Source organism: Lepidothrix coronata, unplaced genomic scaffold, assembly GCF_001604755.1.
Source record: "Lepidothrix coronata isolate B3197 unplaced genomic scaffold, Lepidothrix_coronata-1.0 Scaffold69, whole genome shotgun sequence".
NCBI classification, from domain to species: Eukaryota; Metazoa; Chordata; class Aves; order Passeriformes; family Pipridae; genus Lepidothrix; species Lepidothrix coronata.
In genome coordinates, this window is record NW_016690249.1 from 2,283,701 (window position 1) to 2,306,198 (window position 22,498).

At 36.4% G+C, this 22,498-nt stretch overlaps 1 protein-coding gene across 8 annotated transcripts in view; it reads left to right on the forward strand.

Annotated features, from left to right (window-relative positions):
• FRY (FRY microtubule binding protein) overlaps window positions 1–22,498 on the forward strand; it is a 236,177-nt gene that overhangs the window by 196,911 nt on the left and 16,768 nt on the right. For 4 of the 8 annotated variants that reach the window (XM_017818584.1, XM_017818578.1, XM_017818581.1 and 1 more), the window contains 11 exons: window positions 64–234; window positions 4,807–4,947; window positions 5,698–5,877; window positions 6,932–7,093; window positions 7,879–7,953; window positions 9,009–9,179; window positions 11,142–11,150; window positions 14,757–14,957; window positions 15,452–15,613; window positions 19,054–19,211; window positions 20,084–20,273. In XM_017818584.1, coding sequence (XP_017674073.1) covers window positions 64–234; window positions 4,807–4,947; window positions 5,698–5,877; window positions 6,932–7,093; window positions 7,879–7,953; window positions 9,009–9,179; window positions 11,142–11,150; window positions 14,757–14,957; window positions 15,452–15,613; window positions 19,054–19,211; window positions 20,084–20,273 — 1,620 coding nt within the window. Of the gene's footprint in view, window positions 1–63; window positions 235–4,806; window positions 4,948–5,697; window positions 5,878–6,931; window positions 7,094–7,878; window positions 7,954–9,008; window positions 9,184–11,141; window positions 11,151–14,751; window positions 14,958–15,451; window positions 15,614–19,053; window positions 19,212–20,083; window positions 20,274–22,498 lie in introns of all 8 variants that reach the window. The other 4 variants (XM_017818586.1, XM_017818580.1, XM_017818582.1 and 1 more) reach the window with 2 other exon arrangements.

Here is a 22,498-nt window from a genome sequence, read left to right on the forward strand (position 1 = left end):
TCCTCAAAACTGGAAATGCAGTTGCCTTGTTCTCAATATGTTTTGACATTTATATTTAATTAGGTTTGTTTGGAGGAGAAGAACCCCAAGCTATCAAATCTCGCACATGTCATGACCCTTTATAAAACACACAGCTATACAAGGGACTGTGCTACCTGGGTAAATGTGGTTTGCCGTTACCTTCATGAAGCATTTGCTGATATTACTTTGAGTATGGTTACATATTTGGCTGAGGTAAGTTTTTGAAAACTTTTTACTGTTTTGACTCTTCTGTTGCCTAACAGCCCAAAGAGATGAAGTCTGCCAGCAGATTTCTGGGGGCTCTCTGCTGCTATTTTATAATTAAAAATAAAAAGCAGAAATTAACAGACATAATTGCTATAAAAAATCAATATTGAACACTAAAACAAAAGCTGATGCATCTTAAACCATCTTACTTCATCAGCCAGTTGGATTTTCCACTGTGAAAGCAAGAGGAAACTGGACATTTATTTAGATCCCACTAAGGATTAGGAAAGGACTAATTCCACAAGGGTTTTAGCAGCATAATAAGATATCATCTGCTATATAAGGATCTGGTTCTTGATACAAATTTATATTCATTCCTCTAATACTGAATGGTATCATCTTGCTGCCAAGGTTTTCCTCTGTGTTCATTGCTTACTCCTAACATTTTTCATGCATGGAGTATAGAGCTGATCCAGTGTTGTTCCTGGGGATTCAAGGCTCAGTTCAGCTTTCAGCATAAGGCTTCTTGATATTCTGCCTCTTGTGTCAGATCAGTATCAGGACAGCATTTTGTTGTAGGGTTCTCAGATTTATCACTTCCCCACTGAGTGAGATGCCTTCAGTCTCCCCTCCCATCCAGGGAGAAGACAGTTCTGTATTCACAGAATCACAGAACCATTTAGGATGGAAAAGACCTTTAAGATCATCAAGTCCAACCACAAACCTAACACTGCCAAGTCCACCACTAAACCATGACTCCAAGTGCCACATCCACACGTTTTTTGAACGCTTGCAGGGATGTCGATGCCATCACTTCCCTGGTCAGCCGGTTCTGATGCTTGGCAATCCTTTTTGTGAAGGAATTTTTCCTAATATCCAATCTAAACCTCCCCTGGTGCAACTTGAGGTCATTTCCTCTCATACTGTCACTTGTTACTCTGGAAAAGAGTCTGACACCCACCTCTCTACATAAATTAACTAGCTTATTTAGAGCAGCTTTATTTTTTGGAGCAGATTTTTTCCCCCCTCTGCCAAAGGATCTACAAAAACTCCTCAGGTGTCTCTAATGCTGGCTATTGACAGATTTTTCAAGAGCCTGAAAGGCCAGGCTGTGCTCCCACAATCACTTAAGACTTCAGAGCAAACTAGGCTCTGCTACCTCAAGCTGCATTTCCTCACCTGGTTTGCACGTGGAGGCTCTTAAGTTAACAATAATATATGATAGTTATGATAATCATAACTAATAATGAAAGCCATGACTCTCCTGAAGGAGACTAAAACAGGACCTTGAGGTTTTTCAATCTGTTTTCAAGTTCAAAGACTCTGAAGAACTATTAGCTCTTTCCATCCTCTGGAGCCAAGTCTCTCCTTCACAGCAGAAGCTTATATTCCTAATAAAGAATTGCTATAAAAACTAAAGTGTTTAAATTCTTTCTCCTTTGCTTTCCCAGCCTTAGGAAAGTGTTTGCCTCTCTGCTTTCCTTCCATGCTCTACGTACGGTCACTACTGCTGCAACATCTCCACAAAGGCCATCGCTTGTGATCTTGCTCCCTTTAAAACAGGTTTAGGCTTACATGTGGAGACTCCTTCTGTGCAGTTCCCCCTTGCTGTAGATTGGCACCACACTACTGTATTAACAACAAGTCAGGCAGGTTTTTGACCATAATTAAGACATTCCTCACATAGCACCATCAGCAGCAGGATGACAGAGTAGTAAGCATGACTTCCTTTTTCTGTATTTACATTGACTGCATCGCTGTTGAGTCATGTCTGAAGAACATTCATATGGGCGTAGAGTAGCTGCCAATCTGGTGAAGTAGCAAGAGACAAGAAACCATCTTGTTCAGCCTGTTATGGCCCTGAAAAAAATTTTTTTTCAGCATTCAGAATGTTTCATCTTTTCATCTTAGTTAACCCCCAAACCGGGATAAACAAGGTGTCCCTGTCTTCTCTAAACAAGCCGTGGGATATGCTGTCAATAGGTAAAGCCAAATAGGTTAACAGCCCCTCTGGGCAATCTGCAGTTGAATGTTATAGCCATTGGTTACACAAACTCGGGCTTTAACAATCCTGGTTCAGTCCCCAGTGCTTGGGCAGGAGGGAAATTGCAAGACATGCAGTGATTAAGAATAACAAAGGAAATCTGTATTGCAACAGTGACCCCTCTGAACACACAGGTGTACCTTCAGAAGAAAACATGGTACCACATGTTAAGGCTATGAAAACAAATGCTCTTGGCAGAAGTTAGAAGTTTCAATTATTGCCATTCAGATAAAAGTTTGCATTTAACCTATTTGATGGCGGGTAATTGCTTGTAATCAAGGAGTATGATTCAAGCATAAAATAAGACATTTCAACTGTGTTATTATCCAAACCTTGTAGTGACAAGCAGTGCTCTTTATTCAGTTTTACGTATGATCCATTCATGAAAAATGATAATTTATTCTAGAAAAATATGGGAGTGATCTCAATCTACAGATGAGGAAAAATCACTATTTAATGGTGCAGTAGAACTTTGAACCTCCACTACCAAAATCAGCATACAAACATATTACTGAAAGCTTACTTTTTTTTATGTTAGATTTTTGTATATTAATTTTTAAAATTCAACCTTTTATCATGAAAGCACACTCATTTTAGGAGCATATCTGAATTGGCATAGGTCACTTTTTAAACCAGTGACCATTAAGTCCAGGGCCATGCTTGGACTTAAATAGCTAATGCTATTAATATAGAACAAGGGACAAGAAACCACAGTGCATAGTAATATGCTCATGGTAGATTTTTCCACCTCTTCCTTGTTAGATATAAGATAGTTTGTGATAGAAACATGAGCATTCATAACCTGTTCAAAACCAAGGAATCACTAGAGACTAAAACATTGCAAGGGGAAGCATTCCCTAGATCAGGCACTATCCCGCTGGTGACTTAAATATCAGACAAATTCCTTCTTTATTTCCTCAAAATGTTTGTTTGACTAACATAATTAGAAACTTTCAGAGATAAAGTTCCTACAACAGCTTTCTAACCAGCAAGAGGCACAAAACCTCCATTATTTCCCAAGAATTCCTTTTCCTATCCCAAAAGAGATTGTCTGATGCACTAGCCTCTGTCAGAGAACAAAAATATTTCTTTCTCTCTGATCCTAATAGAAGGCAAGAAAAAGTCTATAACCCTGTTTTGAAAAAGATTTGCTACGCACATTTTCTCTCTCAATAAAGGTACTGAAGGGCTGAAGGTGTTTAAGGGCTGAAGCATGTTGCCAGTAGTTTCTTTAATTTAAAAATTCATGCTGTCATTTTGTAGAGGAATAGATAAAGCGTAGTGAGTTCCATTTATTGTGCTGCTAATGGAACTTGCCCAACTTGCCCAGTTTGTTTTATGAATTCCTCGCTTTACTGATGAAAGAAATCAGAAAATATACAGTGGGATAAGATAGGCATGTCCTACCTGATCATTCCATTTTGACTGGCATGGAGCGTTCTCATTCAATAACAGGAGGAGCCTTGTCATTCAGACCAGCAAGGATATCTAAAAAACTGCTAAAGTCCACTTGGATAACAGTTGAAATTTTTCTCTGATGGAAGACTTAATGAAGCACAGAGTTTTTATAAGTAATTGTTTTCTTGATCCTAATAATTCTAGTAGCCAATGTTAGAAGAACTTTTTTTGTTGGCCTGAATGAAGGATGGTATCTAGTACTGAGATTCTGGTAACTTCCAGCAATAACATTTGATTGCCTCTGAAATTTGGGGGGGTGAGACAGTGCCTGTCACCAGTGAAAGAACATGCTGCCTTCCAGGAAATTTTCAAATGAGACATTTCACACGTATACGGATGTCCGTACATGTCCGAAATTACTGTCATGTATATGTATATATGTATGTATATGTATATATGTATGTATATGTATATATGTCATATATGTGTCATGTATATGTCATATTTATATATATAAGCACAGGTGCACTTCCAAGGTTCATTGTAGCATTACAGGATCTGCACCTAGGTGTCTCAAAATTCCGGGATTTAGATGAAGCCCTTCTTTGTATTAGTCTCTACAGTAAGAGAGCCCAGAAACTCCATCTCCTCCTTAAAAGAAGATGTTTCTTTGGCAGTTACAGCCGGTGAGCACTGGCAGTGAAGTATATTTGGATAAATATTTATTGATGTCTGAATAGTAGTAGTTTTGTTTCTTCAGCATGTTTTCTTTTTTCTCACTGACTTTCAGCAAATGTAGACATAAAAAGACACTCTCCTGTTTTTATTGGATGTCCTTCCCAAATTACAGTGTAAATTTTACCTACCAGTTTACTTAACTGCTGAATATGTTTTCTGGATAAGTTAGGGCAGGCATATATAAAATGTAACAGGCTAGCATTTTTTCCAACTTAAGCTTTTTTTTACTTCACACCTGTATCATTATGAGTTGTGAAATGATTGCAAAATGGCATTGCAAAATCAGTGAGTGAAGAGAGATTAACAGTACAAATGGTATTCATGAAATTAGTAGCTTTTTCCATAAGAAGAAATGTCTCAAAATTTAGTTACATTCACTTTTCTCTTTTTTGTAACAGCTACTAGAAAAGGGCCTTCCTAGTATGCAGCAGTCCCTCTTACAGATGATCTACAGTCTTCTTAGTTATATGGACATGTCAGCTATTCCTGTGAAACAGTTTAATGTGGAAGTGCTAAAAACCATTGAAAAATATGTACAGGTAAATACAGTATTTTTTATTATTTTAATATAGGAACTTAGCCATATTTAGTATCATAAGTTGATTTTCTTTATAAGAATTTAAGACTAGATTAGCAGGGAGGGCTGTAACTGTCTAGTGTGGGACCTAGTTTACAGACATCCTGATGCCTCATAGACTGTGCATTCCCAGATAAGATGCCCAGCTGTATGTTCACTGTGTGGGAAGGGCTAAGCTTCAGCTGCAGAACCTTGCAGCAAGATTAATACCACACAGAGCCTAGGTGAGCAGTCTTTAATTATTAGCATGAGGGAGATGAGGCATAAGCACTTCCCTTCAAAGACCTCCATTACCTAATTCTTGACAAGTGAAAAATACGTGTTTCTACTAGGAATTCACAGTTGTAAAGAACCTGTATCAAGTCAGCTTTTTTATTAAATGAGGATTCTGCAATGGCCCTTATATTTATTCATACTGATTAAGGCATTCAGGTAGGAGATTTTAAATCCTTTGCCAAGTTGACCTTGCCCACAGGTGTCTCAGGCTGCAAGCCACTTCCCTAACAGTGACACCTTGGGCAACTCTTGGTCTCTGCTGTTGAAATTATTCTGCAAGTACGTACCTTGTCACTGGCCAAGACAAAGAAAGAACAGGAATATTCCAATTCAATATTTTTATTATGTGGTAAAAAATACAACTGTAAAATGTAAACAATCTTGAATATGTGTGAATCTTACTTTCTGTTTGCTGATTAAATATACCTATTTCTAGAGTATTCACTGGAGAGAAGCCTTGAATATCCTGAAATTGGTAGTTTCTCGTTCTGCCAGTTTAGTACTACCTTCCTATCAACATAGTGATCTTTCAAAAATGGAAATACATCGAGTGTGGAACAGTGCCTCCAAGGAGCTACCAGGGAAGACTCTAGAGTTTCATTTTGATATTTCAGAGGTACTTCGTGTAATTTTGCTACTTAACACCTTAATTGAGTTATTTGATAATCCTAAAATATGTGTTGCAACTCCTTAAGAAAGCTGAAAAATTAGGAAAGGAAAATTACCAAACTGAAAGTCTCTTCAATTATTTTTGATTCTAAGTGACATATTTAGTGACCCATGTTGGAGGGCTCTTTTCAAATGTTTACTATATTTTTTTTTTTGTTAAGGAATTACTAGTTGTATTTAAAATTATCTGGTGGAAAAGCTGTGTTGAGTTATGCCAACTGTAATATATATGCATACCATATGTATAAATTTCCCTTGCAAACATTTTATACTTGGATGCCAGTGTTCTCTGTAACTGTTAAAGACAGAGAATGTCCTTTGAGGAACTACTGCCTGACTTCTGACTAGACTCTCTTACAGCAGTCTTTATCCTGCAAACCCTGTGCACCTGATAACTTTTTAGAACTGAATGGTCCTATTGACTTTAATGGGCAGCTCGTTGTTATGAAGCTGCAGGAATTTTTTCAGCATTATAGATTTATTTTATATAGATAATAGTGAGCCATTGAGATTAAAAGGAAATATAAACATAAAAAGGCATCTGGTACTATGTGCTGTTCATGTAGGTATAGTTCTAGAACATACTGAGCATCCAACTGTCAATCCAAGAGAGAATTTCAGTATTTGTTGGAAAAGAGCCAAAGTGTTCAGCACTCGTAGGAAAAAAATATTAAAAAGCATGTGCAAGAAATGTGGATTTCCAATAAATTTCATATGCTTTCTGGGGTTTTTATGTGCTCTTATGTCAGAAACTAGTGTGACAGTTGCTTTGAGTATTATCCATCCATGAATATAAGCAGTAGCTACTAAATATGGCAGTTGTTACTCAGACGTTCACAGTGGAAAATAACAAACATATCAAGTGACATGAAATTTGGTGCACTCCTTGTTTTATCCTTGTATATAATCTTCAGAGTAATCTTTTCCTCCAACTGAAGCAATATGGCCCTTGTAAGTTCATCCTGAGGCATAGTACTAGGGAATATTAATCTCTATTTAAGACTCCAATTATTGGAAGACGGTATGATGAGCTGCAGAGTTCTTCTGGACGAGATGGTAAACCCAGGGCAATGGCTGTCACCCGAAGCACTTCTTCAACCTCATCAGGATCTAACTCCAATGTCCTTGTTCCTGTGAGCTGGAAGAGACCTCAGTACTCTCAGGTAGGTATCCCACTGTTCATTAAAAAGTTGCATTTACAGCAGCTGAATTAACACACACTTAGGTTCTTAAATACTTGTGCCCTGTGCAGTGCTCCTGGCTGTCTGGGGCAGTGGCAGCACAATATCTGACTGTGTGTGCTTTCTTGGACTCAAAAAATGGACTGAGTTATGTCTGTTTTTCTTTCAACTTGCAGGAAATGCATCTTTTTAAGACCTGTTAAGTCTAGGTCAGATTTAACTAAAAATGACAAATGAGTTCAGATATTAGCAAGGAGAGCAGATAGATAGCATGTATAACTTTGAAAGTGTTGCTTTCTTGAGAAATTGAGTAAAAAAACCAATTTTCCTAAAAGTGATCTTTGATTACCTTACTGATTTTGGTTATCTGCCAGCTGGAATAAAACCATGCAGAATAAATGTAGTTATTACTCTTTTCTTTTTTTAATACACCAGGTTATATAGCAGTGACCAAAAGAAAATTATGCATGTGCTTAATTTTAAGCTTCTGAACTGTCTTTTTAAAGTGATGCATATGATCCAACATTTCCTTATTATGCTCAATGGAATTCATTGACTAATTTAAATATAATAAACAGCAAAATCATTAACAGCTATTTTTGTTTCCTTGATGCATAGTTGCTCTGAGAGCAATCCTTTGAGCACTTAATGACTAATTCTTTGGTTGGTTGGTTCCTCCTAATTAAAAATTGCTAATGTGTGTTTCTAGCCACCAGGAGAATAAGGGGTTAAAAAAATGCTCACTTGAGAAACACCTTGTTTTCTAGAAAAGAACAAAGGAAAAGCTGGTGCATGTCCTTTCCCTGTGTGGTCAGGAAGTTGGGCTGAGTAAAAACCCTTCAGTAAGTAGCCTTGTATTGACCATTTCTTTGTTTCATCGTGTTTCATTACTTTAAAAGTAAAGAACTGTGTTTCCCAGAGTTGCTGACCACATTTGCTTAGTTTTCATGTTACATTACTATCACTGTCCTTTGTACTGGCCCAGGCTGCATTTCTCAGCATTTGGACCAGCGAGTGAATGCCCCTCTCACTTAAAGCAGACTTACTGTCAGAGCTATGTGTGGGTTTCCTGTGAGAGATCTGTGATGCTATAGGTTTTAGTTATGCCATCTCAGTGGGAATAAAGTAATGACCTCTGGTATTACCAATCTAGAACCTTTACAAAGTAAAAAAATAAATTAAAGAAATGAAATGGGGGGAGGGTGTGTATATGTCTGATTTTTCCATTACACGGCAGTTCTGATGTTACTCTTTAAAAATTAATATTATCTGGTGCCAGGAAATGGACAATAGATCATCCATAGTGGGAAGCTCTTAAAATAGTTATTAAATATTTTCTACAGAGAAAGGAAAATTTCTGAATGCTTTTGAACATGGTGTATGTCACTTTATTATGGAGAACAGGTCCTTCATTTCTACAAGACAGCAACTGTTTAATTTTTGCAACTAAATTGAAGATATAAGTATATTTAGTAGGAAAGAAAAAATTAGAACTTGTTGTATTTTCTAATCTTGACATATTTTTGAATATCTTTTTAACTAGAGGGGTTTTTTTATGAACTTACTATCTCACTTCCTTGACAGTATTTTCTCTGCTAAGTTCTCTGAATTTTGTTCCTATGTATGTATACAAACATCCAGGCAACATCAGTCTGCAGCCATTAAGAGGTAGCTGTAATATTCTTGGATGTGTTCCCACAGTATGAAGTTGTTTCTTTGTACAAGTTTAATCTGAAGGCACCTGTCCAACATAAATAATAAAGAGTGTTCTAAAAATACTCAGTGAAGGAATTAGGTGTGTTCTGGAAATACAGTCTTCTGAATAACCAATTACAGCTTTTAGGAAGAAACAACCAGAGGGAACAGTTTGTTACAAGAGAAATCCTTTAAATTGTAGGTGATTTTTTCTTCCTGTGGTGATTTGGATCTGATGGAGCACCAGACGAGCTTGGTGTCTTCAGAAGACGGAACAAGGGAGCAGGAGAACATGGATGATTCAAACAGTGAACAACAATTCAGAGTCTTTAGGGACTTTGATTTCCTAGATGTTGAGCTGGAAGATGGGGAGGTACAGTATATTTTCTTTGAAACAGCTTTTTTATTAAAACACTTTTATACTCTTTCTACTAAACACTACTCTTCTTGTAACATAAAACTTTAACTGTTTAACTATAAACTTAATTTTGAGTTCAGACTGTTTATAATGTTCACTTAGTGTTTATTTAAGTAGCATAACAGTAAAAGGCTACCACACCCTTCCTTTCTGAATCTACTTTAGGAAACACTGCAACACTGTTACTGGAAAATAAAGCCTCTGTTCTAGTACCTTTTCAGTGAATTTACTTTTAAGTGAATTTATTTTAAATACAATTTATAAAGATCTAAATTGTTAACAAGAATATGTTTGCTTATTAAAAACCTGTAAAATGAAATTATTCCAAATCAGTTGGTTCATAAGTAACCCTTTAAAAAATTAAGTCAGGCCTTCAGGCTGCTGTTATTCCTGCAACTGCTGATGAAATCACTAATGTTTAGAGAGCTATACCTTCCATTCTGCTTAGATGTCTGGGATTTCATCATTTCCTGCAGGAGCTAAACAAAATTCTGAGGGCCCAGATCAAGTCTTGACAGGTGAAGCCTATCAGCTCACCTTGAGCTGAAACTGCTGAAGGGAAAAAGTTGAAGAACTGCTGAATTTTTGGGGTACACCCTTTAATTTCTTTCTGTTTGGTTGGGAAAGCCCAAAAATTAATATCCATTGCCAAACAAATCTAACATTTTTGTTGCTATTTAAAATTTCAGAAATTGTTAGTTCTTTTGAAGGACTTAAGGTGCAGATGTTCAGCAAACTGAACAGTTTAATAAATTGTCTTGTCATAATCTGAACTCAGTGTTAACAAGAATTCTCTCAAGCATTGCTCTTAGCCCTGAGAAGAACAAGTGTACACTTAGAAATAGTAATTTTTCTACCTATTTGTATTCCAGTAGTAAAATAATTTTAAGGTAAACAGACCCCTGAGGTGTGAACTCATGTACATCTGAACTTTTTCTTTTCCAATGAAGAGAAAGATGAGGGAATGGAAAAAAATGTCACTAAGTCCTTATTTTTCCAAGTCTTGAATTTCTGTATCAAAATATAGTAATTTTGGCTCACAGCTGCCCATGAGTTTGCTAAAAAAAATAAAAGGGTAGCTGGCAGCAATGATTGAAAATACATTAGACAAATAATATGAAGGATCTCTAATGCTCAAAAAATGATAAATGATAAAACAACGCCAGGTTTTTTGTCAAAAATATACTGGCTGCAGTAATTGTTGTGTCTTAAATGCTTTCAAGATGCTACAAGGATTTGACACTGCAATTTTGACTGAATATAACTTGATAATTTTTTGTCTGCTGAAATTCAGGAATTTCTTCTTTCTCTTCACCAGTTAAAACCATACAAAGAGCATATTGTGCAGAAGAATTCCTACCAAAATGAATTTACCTTCATGGATTGTGACGCTGTAAAGATTTCTTTTATACATGTGGCTAATTTCAAGACTAAGGCCTAAATTAATTGATATCCTAATTGTCTTAAATTGGTCATGAAACAGATACTAAGCTTCTCTAGTTTTATATGAAGTAACATGAAAAATGTAGCCTTTTACTTGATACAGGTTTTAAATTGCCATGGATCTGAGGCCTTGCGTTCCACAGTTTAGTCTAGACTGACTTACTAGTTTTTTAAAATTAAATAGATACTTTAGCCAAATTCAGACCTGGTGTAAGAGTCTACTTCCTTAAGCTAGCAAGAGCAACATCAAAAAAATCAACCCCAGACCACAAGATGTACCTGTTTGAAATTTGATAAAGATGTGAAAGCAAGTAATAGTTATTTTCCAACTTAAAAGATAGGCTGAAGAGTTGAAGTTTCTGTGATAATATTTGTTACAATTGTAGGCAAATGTTTGTCTATGATGTCTTTATTACAGTAATTTTACATAGATTCTTTCTATTTGTTTTTCTATCTATTATATCTGCTACCCAGGAACTTCAGGTAAGAATGCTACTTGAACTCAGATGTGCCAGCATATGTTATGCCTTCTTGCAAATTTGTATTGTAGAATAACATCATAGTTTTGCTGTTACCTCCCCCCTTCAGTGTGTGCGTGGAGGGGTGGGGTGTGCTTGCATTTCTGACAGGTGCTTCATTTTTTGTCTTGTATTAGAAATATTTTTGAGGGTTTTTTCAAAAATTCTGCTTCATTTTAAGTTTGCTTTTGACATGTTCAGCAGTCTTCACAAGTTTTAAAATATCTTACTTCTAGTATCAGTGTTTTTAAAATTGAGCCATTTCTCCTTTTAGTATCTTTGTGCATGATTAATATGTAGAAACTTCATTATTTATAATGGAGTAAAGTTTGGGCCATTTGTTCCTATGGGCAAATTATATATAATATCTAGCTTTTCAGTTGTGGTATATTGTCTTCTGCTAGCATCTTGCTAAAGCTGATGCCTGAGACCTCTTAAAAAAGTTGCACGCCAGACTGAATTTAACTGAATAAGTAAATTAATTTCTACAGCTTAATTTAATTCCTCTGTGTGATCCTACCAACTTTGCTGGACTCATTTACCTTCTTAAGAAAACTGAAAAGACACATCACCGGTTGCCAGTTTGGGACCTAAACTTGCAGTTTGTCAATGTATAGAGAGAACTAAAATGATAGAGAATTCTAATGAGTTGTACAAATTATAAAAAAAAAAATCAGCAACCACAGTAATTTGCATATTGGTTTCTGATAGTCTGTACATCAGTTATTGTGCAAACACAGCCCCCAAAAAGTCTCTGTATCAAACTGCCTGTGCTCTAAAAGCTGTATCCATATGGAAATACTGCCTTACTATGCAGTTCCACAACACTTATGCCTATACCTTACAATATCTGAGCGATTCCACTAACTTTGCATACTTTGTCAACATGGTAAGGATGAAAATTTGTGTGAAAGAGGTTTTGCATGATTCTTACTGGCTCTACAGAGGAGCTTTACTGCTGTTCCCCACATAGGATTACTTCCCTTTTTATTGCGCTGCTGTCTCTCTTTTCCACTGGGTTGTGGTAAAGTTTAAAGCAGCTGCAAGGGCACATCTGATCCTTTACCAGAGGTAGTTGATCGTGAGAAGTTCTGTGTGGTACTTGCTCACTGCTGGCCAGACACCTTTATAACATGTGGCTGTATTCCTCTGAATTGATGTTTATCACTGGTGACTTTCCAGATAGGAGATAGCTTTCCTCCTGCTGTAGGTAAAAATCAACAGCTTCTCAAATATATCTTTGCTCTTGTTAACTATGAAAGAAAGATTGCTTTCACAGACTCCAAAAACAACAACTCCATCTTCATAGACACATGTTGACCTCTTGTTTAAATTCATTATGATTATAAGTGCCCCTGTAGCAAACTTATGCTAATCCAAATACCATGGGTATTTGAGTTACACTGTTTCATCTCTATTACCCTTTTCCCTCACTTTTAATTCACTGCCCCTTCTAACTGCATGCCCTGGAAGTGTCCCTTTTCATTTTTCTTCTTTTTGCTGGCTTCCTTCTTTAAGACATCGCAGAATAAAACTGCAACAGGACATATTCCCACGGACATTGGTTGCAATGTTTACCGATAGCTTTACTAGGCATCATGAGGATCAGGGTGCGATGACCATCATCTTTTCTTGCTTGCTTATTTGTGTCATTTTGTCATTTGTTAATTCTGTAACTGATGTGTTTGTGGAGGATGTCTCATTGCTGCATGTATCCTACAGCCATTGTGGGGTAGGATGGACAACCAAAGAACTTGTTAAAATAAATAGCTTGGAAGTGAACAGTCATTTTTATGGTTTAAAGAGACCTAACTTCTTAAATCTTAGATGTGTTCTGTTCTCTTTCCACACAAAACTACCATATGATACCAGTCCCAGGATGAAAACACAGGGTTCTTCCAATAATATGTCAGGCTTCATGACAATTTCATGTTCTAGTGCATTCCTTAGTTATAAATGTTCTTTTGAATTACAGTTCTTGGATTTCTGGGTTGCCTTTTTCCTTAAAAATATTTTTTTCTGTTTTTATCATGTTTGTTCGTGAACAGTGAGCTTAGTGTCACAAAACTGAACTTCCCCTCTCCCTCAATTCATATTCCACGATCCATTGCATTAAAGGGTAATGATGAAAAGTAAGATCAATTTGTGGAAGTTTGTTGATTGTTAAGGAGGTAAGATTGCAGTGTAATTCATTGCACTTTATGCAGTTTGTTCCTCATTCAGTAAATGTCTAAGTAGTCCTGAATGGGGATTACTCAAGTGTTTAAAATTACAACTCTGCTTAAGGGACCTCACTCAATTGAGACCTCATTCTCTATGATTGCGCGTAATTTTGATCTGGAGAAGCCCAGGAAATACTCATAATCAGTGATTGTTTTTTAGGCAGAACTATATTTTTGTCAAATTGATATTTAGAAGATCACTATCAGCTTGAATTTTCACCAATTGACTTGCTTGTTTAAGACTGTTGCAACTTACAGAGAGTCTTGTTTTAAACAGTCAGTCCTGAACCTTAAAAAGAAACATTTTTCTCTATAAATTTCCTTCCCATTTTAATGCTGGATTGAGGGCTTTCACCTAGATAAAGTACCCAAAACTGCAACTGTATACTTCTGGGGAGACCTTTCTTGATGTGTGAGGCCCCTTTTGCCTCTGTGGGTCTGTGGCAGGAACAGTTGTGGATGTGGTCCTGCATTTGCCGGAGAGGAACCTGCCCAGACATAGGAAGGGAGTGAGAATTAGGAAAAAGGCATACAGTCCACTGGAAAATATAAAAGTAAAAAAATGGAAAAATGGTGGAAAACTAATTGTCATTTTTGTACATGAAAGAAATCAAGTGATCAGTTCACCAGCCTTACAAATGGTTATACAATTTGCTTAATGCACTCAGCTTTATGTAACTGCATGTGGGATCAGAACTGAAAGTCAGTATAAAATGGTTGGTCGATTTGACTGTGTCCTTTTTAAAATGTGACATCTCAGGCAATGCTTATCAGGCTGCTCTCAAAATATAGTTTCGAATAATTCAAATATATTCAAGTTACAAAAATAAGCAATACGGGCCTATAATAAAAGTTAAAAAGGTGTGCTGCTTTAGGTGTCACATTTTACGTGTAAAGGAGGGGCTTGTTCAAATCTACTCACCATTATGGTTATGTATATAATGCAAATAATCTAAAATCTATAACATAAGTTTTGCAATTGAACCATTGTTTTGAACTGTGCTCCTAATACTTTTAAACACCATGGAAAAATCCCCTAAAATTGCTTCCAAACTTTTCTTTTGCCTGTCATTGCTCTACTGGTATTGAGGAGTGTATATATGGACTTACAAAACCAAATTCTTAAATTAGCAAGTGCATGAAAAACATCTAATACTGAAAAGAGTGAATGCTCATTTAACTGCCATTTCCATGCTTCTGCTCTTATCTCCAGGTGATCAAAAAAAATAATGCTTATATCAAGTTTTTATTATATTTTTGCATAAAAGTATTTCTGGAGCTAACTTTGATTAGGTCTTTGTATATGATCAGTTTTAAATGAAGAAAGCTGACCCTGTATCTGATTTCAGGGTGAAAGCATGGACAACTTCAACTGGGGAGTGCGCCGACGGTCCCTGGACAGCCTGGACAAGTGTGACATGCAGCTGCTGGAAGAGAGCCAGCTCTCGGGGAGCACGCCCAGCCTGAACAAAATGAACCATGAGGACTCCGATGAGTCATCAGAGGAGGAGGACCTGACCACCAGCCAAATCTTGGAGAACTCAGACCTAGTAAGTTGCAAACTTGAAATTTAAGAACAAAAAAAGGTGTCGTGTTTTTAAATAAGATGGGCTTTTAGTTTCCTCTGCCCAGGGGCAACCTAATCAGCTTAAATTGGTGGGTGCATGTTCACTTATTTGCAAAGGTAAACAGGAATTTTAATGCAAAGTTTGAAACACAGGAAACATATCTTATTATTTGCCCCTTTTTTACTATATGACAGTTTTGCACAATTGGCTAACGGTAAATCTTTCTGATGTATTTAATGCTTAAAGAAATAGAACAAGACTCCAGGTTGGTAAACAGTGTCAGATTTTCTTTGTTCAGGGATGTTTTAAATATAATTTTTGTGCCAGAAACATCGAAAGCGTTGTGCCTGTGTACAGGTTGAGAGCCATCATCACTGCTCTTTAAGACAATGTCTCCTTTACATGTTCATGAAAGCAGTGTGTGGTAGGGTAGCTGTATACTTAGTTCTTCCATGCTTCTGTTGTCTTTTAAACAGATTATAAATCTTTCCCCATCTGAGGATGCAAATCATATTGACTCACTTTCTACATCATGTGACACAACCTCAGCAGACCCTCATCATTTTAATATAGGAACATCGAGCTTTGATGTGTCTTTGCCTGATATGAATAATCTCCAAGTGTCTGAAGGAGCTAAGGTGAATACATCTTTTTCTTTCTTTTCCATTCATAAAGGACTTGATCTGTGAAATCAAGTACATTCTGGCTTCCTCTGTAAATATCGTAGTACAATACATTCAGGCGCTCTTGCACTTTCATACTGTTTCCTTTCTACTTATACTTTCTTCATTAAAAGATTTTATTTATTGTTTCTTAAGTATATTGTGCTACACATGCACCAAAATAGTACAAGCTCATTGGAAGACAAATTCATGAACTGGCTACAAGTTACAGCCCCAATGGAATATTCTTTTGTTCTTCATGCTGATTTAAAAGAATGATATGCCAACTCATGTGGTGGGTGTATGCGTGTATTCTCTGACATTTTTTGTATGTGAGAACCTATTGTACAGTTGTGTACACTGGATTCATTACTTGCCTTTTGGCAGACACTCAGAAATTTTAAATTCATGACTGCAATATTAAGCTATCCGTGGGGGGGGGGAAGGGAAGGAAGGATTTGCAAGCATATGACAACCATGTTCAGCACAGTTTATTTCATAGAATTGTATCAGAAGATGAACACAGAGTAAGGCTGGTAAATTATTATCAATATGGGGATGGCTTCTTTAATGTTCTGTTTGATAATACTTGCTTGTGAGAGACCAGGTGAACTTACCCTTCTCAGTGTCCCTCCAGAAATATAATCTGAGGTGAGGTCTGTGTGTGAATTAGTGACTTTATAATACTGTTGCCTTATGTCAGTAAAGCTTCTCTGTCATGTCTAAATTGTGTCACTTCTGCAGAAAGAGCAGTGTATGAGCAGGGGAAGAATATGTCTTGTGTAATCATTGGCTGTCATTCCACTTCTTGCCCTTGGTCCCCTCCAAATGCAGCCACACAAAAAAATTGATACAGTATCGCTAGCACTGCATATAACAGAAGTAATGGAAACTTTATTAAAGAGGTCATAGAAAAGGAGATTGGAACTGTGCTGAGTATTGAACAAATTGTTTGAGTCAGAAAACTCTGCAGGAAGAAGAAAGGACAGAAGGAGGGTAAGGATAGGAAAGGAGGGAAACTTCTGAAAGTAGTGGTTGTAGAGAAGGTAAACTCATTGTTCGTCAAAACAAGTAGAGAAGTAACCGCGTAACAACCATAAACAGCACAAGTTGGCAGAATTTCAGTTCAGGAAGCAGCAGTCAGAACAGATATGTTTGCAGGTGGTGATTGCAGCTAATCTCCAGCTGCAGTAGCTGTTGGTACATACATTAAGAATTGCAAATCACAGTTCAGGAGTCTCATATATGCCTGAGGGTTTAGAATCTTTACTGTCAAAATTTCTTTAATGGCCCATGGGCCAATGTTCATCCAAAAAATGAAAAACTTTAGAAAAAATGAGTGAAGAATATAAAATCACAGTAGTTTCTTGTGGGGTTGACAGGCAAATTCAGCTAGTCCTCGTACAGGTTTAGATATTGGTGAAAAACACAACCCAGGTTACTAGTCTTACAAAGATGTTTGAATTGATAAACACAGATTGCCTTCTTAGCGTTTTTTTGCCTCAAACTTATTTTCTACTAGTGTGCACACTTCTGTATTTTTACTCTAAACACATTGGAGTCAATATAAACAAAATTAAAATGTCTGGGTTTATATTTATTCTGAGGAATAAGTTATCCAGTTTTTAGTCAGAAAACTTGAAATTTACACCTAAATAATTTTTACATAATTTGATAACACAAAACCTGAGCACTTTCCTGTTTCTCTTTTCCTCTGAGTTCTTCTTTTCAGAGAGCTGATGGTATGTCAGCAGTGCAGAGGAAAATTTTTGTTACTTCTTTAGCACTGTACAAAAATGTTTAGTTGTTGCATCATAAGCAAAAACAAAAATATCACCTCAACCTTTAACCAGATGCAGCAAATGAGAGAAACAGGCTGATTATATAGGCCTGTTCTCAAATGTTTGAGTGCTAAAATCCAGATATTATTGTTAAAAGCATGGAATCAGTTAAACTTATTTGCTGTTAAAGATAGTGTTCACAATAATTAATATAATACTTAAAAGCTGTTAGAAGACAAATGGATAATGCTATGAGGGATACAAAGATTCAGATGGTGCTCTGTTAGCTATTTTTCAAGTTATCTCAACTTACAGATTTCTGGAAGTATACTACAATCCTGCATGAATATTCAGAATCTACTTTTTTATTTTGCTTTTGGGGCATCATATTGGACTCCAGTGGGTGAAAGGTGTTTGCTTCCTCTTTCTTCCTGCCCTACCCTATCTTATCAAAATGTATTTTCCTCATACAAACACTGTCATTGCAGTGAAGAAACCAATGATTCTTTCAAGCTAATATTTAATATTTGAAAGTGGTTAATACTAATTACTTCTTGAAGAAGCATGAAACATTTACACTTCTTAGCAGCTGATCTGGTTCCTATTCTGATAATTCAGCCATATAGCTTTTATTTCTGTTTTCAAGATGGCTGGTGCTCTGATTGATTTCATTCACCCTGAACTCAGGACTGTTCCTCTCTCTTTTGCTTAGAAAATAAAGCAAACCAAAAAAAGCATTCTTCTACTTAATTTCTGATCCTGTCTTTTCTGATATAAGTCTTGTTTAATTTTTAGAAATGCAAATCCCCAGATTTTATCTGGGATCCAAGCAGATTTGGTAAACTGAAGAGGGCCACTTTTCTCCTTTAATTCCACTTGCCACAGATTTCCCTCTCTACCAATTGCCAACACATGTATGTACATGCATATGTGCCCAAACATTTGAGCTATTCACTGCAGTCATCCCTAAAGGAACTGCTTTGCAGGATGCTACGGATGATGCAGACAAAAGCCAAAAGATTAAAACTGAAACAAAATTTGTTCAAACTAAAAATGCAAGAGAAATTGGAATGTTTCAAAAAGAAATCAGGTGCTATAGGTGCTAATAGAAGAAAACAGAAGGAAATGAGAGAAGCATAGTCCTTTTAATGTTTTGGATTCTTCTTGAATGTAAATGATGTATTAAAATTAATTCTCAATTCTAAACATTCATATAGTCTTCCAGATGGTGATTGTTTTCAGTTGTTTCAAATCAATTTTGAGAGGCTTTAATACCCTCTTGGACACCATCAAGTGTTAAGTGACAAGGACAGCCTGACAGTAAAAAGAACCCTATTGTTTTTCCTGAAAAATTACTTCCCTGCTATGTTGCCAAATGCATTGAAATCTGAAATTCTTTGCTAGACAAGTTGAAGAAATGCCTTAAAAATAATATTTATCCAAGACAGTGAGTTAAGCAAATACAGCATTGCTCAAGAAGTGTAACTTGATTCATGTAATTTATAATTTTTGGCTTTATATCTGTGCAGTTTAACATATTGTCAGGTGAGTTTTTTTCATAAAATGCTTCTATTTATTAGTGGAATTAACTTACTAATTTGCTGTTTTCTAAGACATCATCATTCACTCCCCTAGGCTGAAGCTGTACATGAAGAACAAGATATACCAGTCCATGAGGATGACCTTTCAGGGTCTACAAATGAACTTCCTGGAGCATTTGAATGCAGTGATAGTCTTAGTCTGGATATGACAGAAACTGAAGAGAAAGTTGGCAGGCTGGAACAGTTTGCTAGGTACTTGTATATGCTATTATTCATGCAAGTTCTTTTACACTGTACAACAAAAGTGGTAACAAGGTGGTGGTTAATGGAATGACTGTTCTGGCCACAGGAGTTATAAAATTCTCATGATTTTGGAGCAATGAGAAGACAATGCCCTAATTACCTGCATAATTATCACACAACTGAAAAAAAACCAAAATCAAACCCAAGCTTGTGCTTCTAGGAAAAACAAATTTATGATGCAGTTAGTCATTATGTATGTAATATATTTAATCAAAATAAAAAGGATTTTTAAAGATTTGCAGTAATGGAGATGTGACTTAACTACCTGTTCAACAGATCAGGCAGGTATTCATCCTTTTGATTTCTCATGAAAGGAAGTCTCAGTGTTGTCAAAGATCTCAACTATATACTCTTAAGACTGCTGGTGGACGTGACTAGACCTCAGTATATGTTATAGGCATCAGGATTTTTTCCATGCCATATGGAGCTCTATCACATTTTGGATGTTGAGTTAAACTGCAATTAGCCTGTATTTAAGGAGATGAGAGCGGGAGAGGGGAACAAGGGGGGGAGAGGAGAGGAAACTTCACTCCTGTGAAGTTTCACCCTTCTTCCTCCAAATGATGGTACAATAAAACAATTTAGTTGTTCTGGGATGGAGGAAAATAGATGACAATGGCCTGAAAATAGGGATTCTGATTTGGAGTTTTCTTCATTGTAGCCAACATCTTGTCAACCTTCAAAAGTAATTTGAAAGTTCATGAATATTTTTAGAAAGGTGATATAATTGGTCCTGTGATTATATGTCTCTGTTATAGCATAGTTTATCTGCCACCTTCTTGGTATTCTCCTTTCCTCACCTTTTTTTTTTAATCCTTCAGTTTTGGAGACGTTGACCGAAACACCTCCCCTCCTCCCTCACCATTTTTTTCTGCCATCCTGGCTGCATTTCAGCCAGCAGCATGTGATGATGCAGAAGAAGCCTGGCGTAGCCATATCAACCAGCTCATGTGCGACTCTGATGGCTCCTGTGCAGTTTATACATTTCATGTGTTCTCTTCCCTGTTTAAGGTGAGAAAACAAGTTTAAGATACAAAATCAAAATGTTTAAACTGTGTGTGGCAATTAGTAGTTCTTGAAAACAGTACCAGTAATGAACTACTAGATAGATAACTATTGTAATTTTGCATACTGTGGAATTGGCATACTACATTTTCATGCAGAACTGTCTTCTATGACCTGTTTTGTCATAAAAATAGTATATATCTCATACTTCCATGTTTGGAGGTAACATTATAGAATATGGATCCACTTTAAAGAGTGTTTTCTTCAGTACTTTACAAATAGTCTGAAACAATAAATGCAAGAGACGAGGAAATAACCTTTTTAATCTCAAAGTATTGTTAATCTGTTCTTTTATCTCCAACTCTTGAAATCTGCACATGCCCCTGTGAAAGTCAACATTATTAAATGTTTTGTACCTACTCATCGGAATAGAAATATCCAGCTGCCATCATATAACATAAATTCCAGAGATTGAATCTGAAGACTAGAAATACATTTCTCCTTTCTAAAACTGTATGCTTGCAAAGATAACAATCTTGCAAAAAGATAATGAGAAAAAAGGAGTCAAATGCACAAGATGTTCTAAGAGTGACTGTCTGGTTTTACCCATAATTAGTTTTAAAGCCTTTTTAATGGTTTCTCCTGCAGCTGCAGGATGTTTAGCATGCTCCAGCAGCATACATAGCAGCCAGGTATCTTTGTGCAGAGTTTAAGTACCCATAATCTCAGAGTATGTGACTTTTTATGAACAATTAATACAATTATTACACTGTTAATTAATGTACAGTTGCAAGATATTTTGATATCTCTAAGATTATCCTTATAAGAAAGAAGTATCATACACTAAGAATCTCTTCATCATGTTTCCTCTATGCTCCACTGGAGTTAAATGTCTTTTCTAGCTGCACATTGTCCTCCTTTAAACATTACACCACTGTAAATATGAGTGTTTTATAAGCATTCTTTTAAACACTGATAAATAATCATTTGGAAGGAATAAAACCCACTGCTGACTTGCATGTTAGTCCTATGTTTCTTCATGATGTCAGCTTTTCTGCCCTTACCTCAGTCCTAGAGGTTAATTGCCCTGCTTAAGTGTTCTCAGAGTTATTTGTTCTTTTTTCTTCTCTTTGAAGAAGTGAAAAGGACTGGTGTCACACTTCTGAAGACTAAACAAATTATACTGTGTAATGAAAGACCTAAACATTACTTGAAAAGTACCTGTTTAACTTGAAATCCTAGTATGCACACACTACATTTGCTGTCGTGCTTGCCCTATATTCAGAATCTTCCCTATTCATCTTCTTCACTTGATATTGGAAGAGAAAGAAAAATGTGTTAATAATATCAACAAGCCACCATTTTTAGCTGGGGTCACAGCTGTATTTTTAGTTTATAAAAATAGCTTTGTTCTTCTCTTCAGGGCTAAAACATAGGAGTACTATTTTCCCATATTTTTTTGGTAAGATCTCAGCTTGTCTGGAATGGTATTGTGTTTGCACCATCAAACTTTGTTACTCATTCACTAGCTTTGACTTGTGACCCTCACCAACAGGAAGTTTCAGAAACAAGCCCAGTGTGTGCTAGGCTTGCAAAATATTTAACTGTGAAACAAAATCCTTGTTTGGAGGAGCATGTCAACTAAATACTTGGTGAAGTGAAAGAAGTGCATTTTCCAGGGCACCTACATTTCAGTCTGCATCAAGTTAATGGTATCTTGGATGTTTGCCCACAACACGCTAAACTTGTTTAAAATTCCTGAAATTATTGAAGTACTTTTCCTGTAAACAAGTCATAGGTCAGAGATCTCTGGATTATCTTTGCAGCTGCCTCTTTGTATTCCCTTAAATTAAATGTCTTCCAGCAGACCAGATAGTTCCAAGTAGATTGGAGATCTAGCAAGCAGTTTCCACAATTGAACCCTTCTGTAATGGAAAGTCCTCTTCCCAGAAGAGGAAACCTGAGGTTAAGAAGAAAACTATCTGAGAATATTTTGTTATTATTTACATAGACACAAAGCACAGCGACTAAATGCAGGCGTATACCTATTCATGATATGCTGGCAGTTGGCATTATTATTCACAGTAATCCTCTTTCCTAGAATATTTTATGAATATTCAGACTTTGCTTGATAGATTTCCACCCCTGTAATCTGCACCCAGAAGGACATAGCTGAGATGATAATTTATTATAGAACTGTTAGTCCATGTAATTGCAAAACAAATATATTT